Source organism: Zophobas morio, unplaced genomic scaffold (assembly GCF_036711695.1).
Source record: "Zophobas morio isolate AGI-343-1 ecotype UQ-CSIRO unplaced genomic scaffold, CSIRO_AGI_Zmor_V1 ptg000004l, whole genome shotgun sequence".
Taxonomy (NCBI): domain Eukaryota; kingdom Metazoa; phylum Arthropoda; class Insecta; order Coleoptera; family Tenebrionidae; genus Zophobas; species Zophobas morio.
The window spans coordinates 12,207,589-12,217,109 of record NW_026972109.1 but is presented as its reverse complement, the minus strand read 5'-3'; the positions used below and the strand labels follow the sequence as shown (position 1 = coordinate 12,217,109).

Genomic DNA, 9,521 nt, shown 5'->3' with positions numbered 1-9,521 from the left:
TTAGGAATGAATTGTCATTTCTGTCAAACATAAAAGTGACAGCTGTGACTAGTCGGTGAAAAGTTGCCATGATCAAGTGCTGAAATCTTGTTTTAAATTTACAAAAACTCTTGCTTTTGCTTGTGTTATCATATTCTGGACCAATTCTAATCATGTCAAGTAAAAAAAGCGACCAAACTCCCTCAAACGAAGAAGTTATTGAAGAACTAACCAAAGATTTGAGAGACGCACAATTCAGCGTTGAAAATTCTGAAAATGAGGATCCCAAAGCCCCTATTCCCGAAGATTTCGACGCTTCAGACACCGAATCCAATAAACTTGAAGAATCTCGACCTGAGGGCATTTTAGACGATTCGGATGATGAAGAACTTAAGAATCAAGATCTCGATCTAACAGATGAAGAGAAAGAGGTGAAAAGACAGGAGGCGATAGTTTTGAAAAATCGGGGTAACGAGGAATTCAAAAGTAGTAAATATTTAGAATCTATAGAAACTTACACTGAGGCATTACGGTTTTGTCCATTGAAGTTTGGAAATGATAGGGCGATTTTATATGCAAATAGAGCAGCTTCCAAGATTAAGGTTGAAAGGAAAGCTAGTGCAATAGATGATTGTACGAAAGCTGTATCATTGAACGATAAGTATGTTAGGGCCTATTTAAGAAGAGCAAAGTTGTATGAAGAAACAGATAAGTTGGATGAGAGTTTAGAAGACTACAAAAAAATCGTGGAGTTAGACCCTGGAAATAAAGAGGCGCTGGGGGCTATCCATCGGCTACCACCTTTAATAAATGAAAGAAATGAAAAACTTAAAACTGAAATGCTTGGTAAGTCTATGTTGTGGGAAGGTTTTTACTTATAAATATGTTGTAGGGAAACTTAAAGATTTGGGAAATATGTTCTTGAGGCCTTTTGGCCTGTCTACAAATAATTTCCAACTCCAACAGGATCCTAACACAGGAGGGTACTCAGTGAATTTTCAACAAAATCCAAATTAATTAGGTAGTAAATTAGGGCACACTTTTGTGACATGTAAACAATGTGATATTAAATTAGTTTTTAACACCCAAAGTTGGATAATCTTCTTACAGGTTAAGTAGGTTTAAATTGAAGCTTTGAGTGTCTGTAAATCTACAAACACAACTTTTAATATCTCAGCATAGTATTATAAATGACCACAAGTAAGTTTTTAATTTTTATTAAATTTTTGTTCCCTTAACAAAAAATTTACTGTACTCCATGCAGAATAAAATGTTAAATTTCCAATAACTTCCCTTCTTTGATTAACAAATAGTAATTGGGATAAAAATAACCATAACATCAGCCTTCATGCACTAATTCAAAACGTATATATAATGCACTGAGATTTAATCCAGGTTGTCATCATCAGGGGGTTGGAATGTTGGTGGTGGCGCCGCTCCACCTCCCGGCATCCCTCCAGGTCCTGGAAATCCAGCAGGAAATCCGGGAATGTTCCCAGACCCTGCTCCACTGGCGGCCAATTTCTCAGATAACTTAGTAATCAAAGCCATAACTTTAGGATTATTCTTATACTTGTAAAAATTGCCAGGATTTGTAGAAACATCCTCGAATGCGGCCGCTACTACAGGATCAGCAAAAGCAGCCATAATATCAGGATTTCGTAAAAAGCTATAAAAATCTTCATATTTTGTCGAATCCTCAGGCTTCTGATCTGGCTTCGGCTCGTTCTGCGCAGCAGTACTAGCCTTCGCGTGAGCTTCCCTCGCCTTCCTGGCCCTCTCCAACTTCTCCTTTTCCTCTTTCTCCAGTTTCTTCCTCTCCAACTTAATTTTGTGTTGCTCAATTTTTTTAGCATTTGGTGTTACTTCCTTCAGCCATTCGTCAGTCTGCTCGTCAAAATCAATATTGCACGCTTGTCGCAAATCCTTCGCGGCCTTCTCCCATTCTCCCAAAAGCCGAAAAGCGCGCCCTCGGAACTTATAAGCGGCCGCTGAATCAGGATTAAGCTCCAGAGCTTTAGAACAGTCTTGAATGCACGCATTGGGTTTTGTCAGTTTTAAATAAGCTTGGCCTCTTTTCGCAAACAACAAGGCAGAGGATGGATTCAGTTCGATTGCTTCAGTGTACAGTTCAATGGCTTTATCGAAATTCCCCTCCGAGAATTGTCCGATGGCTTCCCCGCGTTTCTCGTCAGACTTGTCGCTATCTTCTTCGCTCACTTCTTTATTCTGATCTCCCATTTTCTGCTTTTCGTCGATGGTGTCTGCTTCGACGCAACCTTCGTTGTCGATCTCCAATTCTGACTCGGGTTCGGATTCTGGTTCAGAGGCGACTTCGGGGGGCGCTTCTGCGGGGGTTTCTGCGCTCATTTTTGTGGCAGGTGGAGGTACTTTGCCCCCGAACGATTCGATGAACTCTTTGAAAAAATTTAAATCTGGTAATGATAGCAAGTCGGGATTTGCCGCACAAACGTCAATAAATTGTTTTAATTTGTCCAAGGACTCTTTTGAAAACGGGCAACTCATTTTTGATTGGTTTAAATGGCTTTATTTGTGAATTTCAAATGTATGCACTTGTTTTCGCTTGAGGCACGCGAGGAAAAATTCTAGAAACTTGGCCGGCTGGACTGTGACTGACAAAAATGTAAATAAAAAGAGCCCGTCGATAAGATAAAAATCTGTAAAAAATTAATTTGAACACTAGAGTGCGGAAATTTAACGGAATTGGAACAATTAAAGCTATTATTAGCAAAAAAAGCCACTGGGATAACTTTACATCACCTTTTATTCGAATAATTTGTAAAATTTGGTTCAACTTTTAAAGTGACATCTTTTATCTAGTCTTCGAAGCTATTTAACGACAAAAATTCGTGATCAAAACAAGCTATGCGCACAAAACCGTTGTTAGTTTTTATCGCATATTTATTCAATATTTCTAACTTTACTTTCGTAAAGTGACGTCTGTAATTTAAAGTAGTTACAAATATGTTCTTGACTTTTCGTAAGAGCTAACGTCGCAGGTGTTAAAATTTAACGACGCAATATTTTAAAAATGTGACTATATATTTGTGTACGCTAATTATTATGAAGACATGACTTCGATTAGCGAAATCTATAAACGAAATAGTGTGACGTCAGCAACTATGACGTAAATCAAATGTTCTACAGCGACACCTACAGTTAAATCCATAAGGTTGTAACCACTCGTTAAATTGTAAGGTTGGCATTACAGCCAATGGTGTTTTTCACATGAACAGATTGGTAACGGCGCATGTGTCAAAATTTGACAATTACGCACGAGAGAGTTTTATTTAAATATCTCACAGTTTGTTATTAAACCATATCATTGAAAAATGGTACCAACACGGCATATTGTGATAAATAAGCAGATGAAAATGGCACTTGCCAACTGCCACAATGAATTGAAACTTGCTTATCCCTAAGCATCGTCCCGAGAACTTGAATTCAAGCTTGTAAAAATCTTTTCAGTATATACTTAGTTATTCTTATACCATGGAAAGAGAGTACTATACTATGAGAGTAACGTATCGACATTCGGAACTTTTTTCACAACACGGTGGTCTGTCGAAGGACTTTTAGTTTTAACTACCTCAAGTTGAAAGTGTATATCTCGCTTTTTAGTACAACATTGTCTTTTCAAGTTTTATACCCACTCTTTATATCCTACACAATACAACTAAATGTCCCTCATTAAATTCAAACACTGCATAAACTTTCCGACTTTCCCTGTAAACTTATCATTAATTCGTATCCTTTTCATAGTGTTCCCGATGTCAAGCCCACAAAATTATAACCCAACACCAATCTGGAGAACCGTTACAAGAAGCAAAGTGGAAACCAAAACAAAATCGCAGTGGTATTCAAATTTGGAATTTAAAGATCTAACCTACCGTATATTTGACAAAAGCAAAAAAAATGAGTTTTTTACTCTTCAGGATTTGTTTATTTTTGCGAAAGAACATCCAGAATATACAGCAAGTTTAAATACTTTACATCGAGTATTAAAATCCATGGGATTCAGATCTAAGAAAGTTAACAACAGAAAAATAATTGCTTTTTGGTTATTTGGTCTATGTGTTCCCAATGTTTCTAACCACTCCTGTAACAGTAAGTTTAAATAAGCAGTCAAATTATTTTCAACATACGTATTATTTTAGCCTCTGAATTTTGTGAAGTTCCATTTTGTTCATTATTACCACTAAAATCCTCAGGACGGAGGAGCATAGCCAGACCTATCGCCTTCAACCAAATTCCTTGTACACTTTGTAAATAATAAGTAGTACCAAATATTAGAGTTATTAAACATAACGTTAAAGACTTGTTGGTGTCCCATTTTTTTGATGAAAAATTGGTCATCCGTTGCGACTAATTAAGGTGATCTACCCATTATAGACAATTTTGGTGTTGCTCGCGAAATTGATCATTTCAGCCGAGAGAGCTGGTCCTTCGAGTCATATCATATCATAGTTAGCCACACATATAATTATCACGTATACTCATGTACAATAATTTAAACAAATTCTGAATATCTCAGTTATTCCCCATCTGTAAAGTAATTTTTATGAAGCAGCAACAATAAATAAATCAATTCACCTTGTTTTTTTACCAACCCAACATTTGTTTTCATTCGTGACCACAATATTTTTGGCTTCATTTTATCGTAATTCGTAAACGTATCAACTGCAAGTCTAAATTACAGCAGGTGGCATTCTTCTTTCTACAGATGAAAGATAAAACACGTTTCTATTTATCGTTGCTCTTGTATCATAATTACCATGAAGACTCAGGTTATCCTGTTTTCATTGAAAATTGTTTATCAATTTTTACAATATTGCGACAAGTTACAATGATAATTATGAAATAACCTGTGCAGGAGTGCAAGAGTTGCAGTGAAGTCGAACGTAATCATGTGTCGCGAATACATGAATGAACTGACATTATATTGACAGGTCACCAGATATGTCACCAGGCTACTAAAAGACAGATTTACACTGAATAATTTTTTAAAATTTACACTAGGGAGTGGTTACAACCTTATGGATTTGAGTTTAGTGCCAATATTATAATACATAATTTGGCGCATTGCATAACTGCAGTTATCACATGTTGAATCATAAAACGTTGTGGCGCAATGTCACTTCAAAAACAAATTTAACAATATCACCCGCTAACTGGCTGGTACAGCAGAAATGTAAAAAAATAAACTAATACGAAAAAAGTATATATTTCAAGCTACTTCATTATTTTATTTCCGCACCATAAAACCAGTTATTGTAATAATATGTATTTAATAAGGATAAAAAAAATTGGTCTAAAATTACTTCCACAGAACTTTCCTCAGCCATAAAGTACAGCTTGTCAAATCTAGCTCTTTCGAAGAATTAAAAGATTTTGATTAAAAAGTTACCATGCTTACAATAACTTCAAAACGTCTGCAAGATTTGAAAGTATTCAGTTTTGAAGTATTTTGCACATTTAAGATAGGATTTATTCAGCAAAATTTTGAATTTTTAGGGGGATGAGGAATACATTTAACTTTAAAACATCTCCAATATTTTAAAGCATTCGGATTTGTAGTTCCTGACTAAGGGCCGGTTTATCAATGCTCAGTTAAAAGTGTCTGTTAAGTAACTGTCAGATAAGGGTAACTAGCAGTTAACGGAGGTAAAGTGTTTATCAATGCACGATGTTTCTTCCAGTTTCGTAGCTCGAAGTTTAGCTGTTACTCTCTTAAGTTGGTAACGCTCACCCCACTGGAAATGAGTTGTGATTGGTCAGTTCAAAACTACCCCGACCTTGAAAGTTCCATCAGATTCGATCCGCATTCGGTATTCAACAATTGTATATAGTTATATATATCGCGTTTCACGTGATCAATCATGAAAAAGCAAAATTTAGCATTAGAAAAAAAGTATTGGAAATTAAAAATGAAACAAGTAGGTACACCTATAAATAAATACAGAGAGATCGAAAAAGAAATTAATCAAAGTTGGCCATGCACGAAAAGGCGTTTGCCTTAGTTTAAAATATTTTTTTATTAATCGTCACGTTGACAAAAGTGATTTGCACTGTTATCAAACGAAATTAAAGCTTTTTTGTTATTAGAATCTTCAGAAATGGGATAAATTTTAGACAAAATTGGAAAACGGTGATTTTAATTCATTCTTATGTGTTTTAAAAGTAGGCGTCATAATTCTAATTTTAAACTGTCAATTTGACATTTAATTAAAAAAATTAAATTACCCTACCACCGTGATTACGACAAACGGCTTGTCGTGCATGGCCTACTTCGATTAATTTCTTTTTCGATCTCGCGGTATTATTACCTAGTTATTACCTAGATAGGTTTTAATTTTTGGTACCTACATTAGACCTGGAAAATAATCAGCTAATAATAAGTGTTTTTCTCATTTTTTTCTCTGTCAATTTGTTGCACAACATAAGTCCTCATTAAAATATTGTTAAATTCAAACAGATTTATTTGGATTTGTTAGGTTATGTTGCCACTAACTGGTGGATAACGCTTTAACTGACAGTTTGAACTGTCAGTTAATTTATCAGGCACTTTGACCACCAGTTTTGAGCTAGCGGGTAATGATAAACAGGTTAACTCACAGACAAGCTTTAACTGCCAGTTACTTTAACTTAACTGCGCATTGATAAACCGGCCCTAAATCAATAAAATAAATTCACGTATTCATTAATTTTCTTTAATTTAAATTGCAAAATGTTGTTTTATAATGTTGCTTGCTTATAAAATATTCTGTAGCAGAAAGTTGAACTTAGTCTCGCCCACCCACCAGTTCCCTCATTTTTTTTTTTCAGAAATAAAAAATAAATATTATAACAAACAAATAGTATAACAACAGCATTACGATTAACGCTTTTTTTTAACAGCCTACGTTGTATTAGTTCCCATTCTTGCTTTATAAAAGAACATATAATTGACCCCACCCAGCCACCCACCCACCCACCCTCCTCCATTTCAGTGATTCATTTTGTATAGTCCGAATGAAAGGTGGATCTCAACTGAAGGGAGATAAAATCGTTAAAATGTGAACAGCGTGTGTGAGCGGTTCTAATATCAGCTAAGATAAGATTGATTTTGATAAATGACTGAACAATATTAAGAGTAATCACTGCAATGAAGAGAGGGTGGGAGGGCGGGGCTATTGCTTGCTTATAAAAGATTATATGGGATAAAGTTAAACTTACCCCCGCCCACCCACCCGTTCTTCCATTTTTTTCTTCAGAAATAAGAAATAAGTAGTATAACAAAAGAATTATGATTAACTTTTTTTTTAACAGCCTACGTTCTATTAGTTCCCATTCCCGCTTTACAAAAGAACACATAATTGACCCCGCCCACCCACCCTGTCTCCATTTCAGTGATTCATTTTGTCTTCTCCGAATGAAAGGGCGGGGCTAGTATCAGCTAAGATAAGATTTATTTTAGTATATGACATACCCTCAAAACAATAGAGGGCGGGCGGGCGGGGCTAGTACGTGTTAAGATACGATTGATTTTGGTAAATGACATATCTTCCAAAAAAAAGGGTGGGTGGGCGGGGCTAAAACTTGCTAAGATAGGACTGAACAATATTAAGAGTAGTGACTGGAACGAAGAAGGGGTGGGTGGACGGGGCTACTACTTGCTCATAAAACTAGAAAAAAGCTAAAGTAGCCATCTCTTTTCTTCATTTCACAGACTTATATCCTTCGATAAGAAAAACAACTTGAAAGTGTTTATGTTTATAATTCGGAAGAATGTCACGTAGAAATTAGTTTGATTCGAATGAGTTCGTCCCTCAAAACAGAGGATCAAAACTATTAAGGAGTAAGCATTCAATTTTCCAATTCTTGATTTATTCAATAAAATAAATTGACTGATTCATTAATTTTTTGAGTCAGCTTGTACGAGTATATGGAAATCAAAAAAATATTACTAGAATGATAAAACACAAGTACAGACTCATCATATTTTGAACATTTTAGGTAGGATTTTTTTGGCAAAATTTTGAGATGGCATAATCAATTTTTTGGGGTTGATAAACAGATACATTTTGATTAAAAAGTTACCATGCTTACAATAACTTCAAAACGTCTACAAGATTTCAAAGTATTCAGTTTTGCAATTCTTGATTTATTCAATAACATAAACTGACTCACTCATTAATTTTTGTGAAACACCCTGTATAAGCAAATCTAAAAAATATTAATGCAGTGATAAACCACAAGTATAGACTCATCATACTTTGCACATTTAAGATAGGATTTGTTCAGCAAAATTTTGAGGTGACGTCATCAATTTTTTAGGGAGGATGAGGAAATACATTTTGATCAAAAATTTAATATGCTTTTGATAACTTTAAAACATCTCCAAGATTTCAAAGCATTCAATTTTGTACGCATTCATTATTTTTTGGGTCACTCTGTAATAAGCAAATCAAAAAAATATGAATGGAATGATTAATCACAAGTACAGACATATTTTAGATAGGATTTTTTCGGTAAAATTTTGAGCTGACGTCATCATGCCTATCATAACCTTAAAACAGCTGCAAGCTTTCAAAGCATTCGGTTTTGAAAATTCAAAATTAAATTGCAAAATGTTGTTTAATAGTTTTGTTTTTTTTTCCAAAAATCTGGACTTTTCGGGTAAAAACTCAACACAATTTAAAATCCATTTTCCTAATATAAATTCAAAATTTTACAACAATCGGCCCAGTACTTCCAGAGATCATCTGTCTAATGAAAAGGGAGACCTATTTCTTCGTACTCTAGGGGTTATGAAAGGCCAAGAAAACGCAAAAATAGAGAGTCGGCCGACGGACTCGATTACAATACTTCCTTTGTTTTCGTCAAAGTGATACCACAATACCTTGCTTACACTCAAGAAGTTAAAAATTGCAATTCTGGAATTCACTGCCGAATTTTGTTAAAAATAAAAGTTCTAAATTTTTTCCTGAAAACGAAAGCATAAAATTTTGAATGTTTTCAGTATGTCTGCATATCGTTCTTTTAGCAAGTATTATGTTTTAAACCATCATTTGTATACTTATTTTAAGACATTTCTACTTACTCATGTGAAACCTAAATTGTGCTATTTTGCAATAAATCGGCTACAAATTAAATAAAAAAAAACATACAGTTATAGACAGTTATAGACATCAAAGAGCTTGTATTATTAGTCACAATGTGAATGGATAACAAAATTTTAGATAAAGGAAAACTGTGACCAGCGCACGTAGAGCATGATAGATAGAGAGTGTGGAAGTGGGGAGCGGTTATTCTGACCACTAGACTATCAGGTATCGTGATTATCTTGCTCGTCCATTGCAAATTTGAAGACATTTTTTTGGACGCAGTATTATAAAATTATACAATTAACTCATTTACTTTTAGTAATAATCCCTGTAATCTGTGTGGTGACACAATAAGAAGTAGTAGTAAGCGAGAAAGATAACCGGCCTCGTGGTCTAGTGGTCAATCTGAAATACCTATGAACTTTTATGCAAGTA

General features: G+C 34.8%; 2 protein-coding genes and 1 long non-coding RNA gene across 3 annotated transcripts; 1 reads left to right on the top strand and 2 right to left on the bottom strand.

Moving 5' to 3' along the window:
• Nucleotides 1–2,394, top strand: LOC135141722 (tetratricopeptide repeat protein 1). The gene is made up of 2 exons (XM_064073072.1): nt 1–825; nt 872–2,394. The coding sequence occupies exons 1-2, from the start codon at nt 153–155 to the stop codon at nt 994–996; spliced, it is 798 nt and encodes a 265-aa protein (XP_063929142.1). The 5' UTR covers nt 1–152; the 3' UTR covers nt 997–2,394.
• Nucleotides 1,181–2,642, bottom strand: LOC135141716 (putative protein FAM10A4). Its single transcript, XM_064073059.1, has one exon. It carries the CDS (start codon nt 2,503–2,505, stop codon nt 1,366–1,368), a length of 1,140 nt encoding a protein of 379 aa, XP_063929129.1. The 5' UTR covers nt 2,506–2,642; the 3' UTR covers nt 1,181–1,365.
• Nucleotides 2,643–3,916: 1,274 nt separating this feature from the next.
• On the bottom strand, nt 3,917–5,046 carry LOC135141799 (uncharacterized). The gene is made up of 3 exons (XR_010282422.1): nt 4,775–5,046; nt 4,594–4,717; nt 3,917–4,545 (listed from the first exon to the last, which is right to left on the bottom strand). It is a non-coding gene; the product is annotated as an uncharacterized LOC135141799 (long non-coding RNA).
• Between the last annotated feature and the right edge of the window lie 4,475 nt (nt 5,047–9,521).

What these genes read in the sequence shown, in the direction of transcription:
- LOC135141722 (XM_064073072.1), top strand. Translation starts at nt 153, where the DNA reads ATGTCAAGTAAAAAAAGCGACCAAACTCCCTCAAACGAAGAAGTTATT. An exon ending in ACTTAAAACTGAAATGCTTG is followed by an intron (nt 826 to 871) that starts GTAAGTCTATGT and finishes AATATGTTGTAG; the next exon opens with GGAAACTTAAAGATTTGGGA.
- LOC135141716 (XM_064073059.1), bottom strand. Translation starts at nt 2,505, where the DNA reads ATGAGTTGCCCGTTTTCAAAAGAGTCCTTGGACAAATTAAAACAATTT.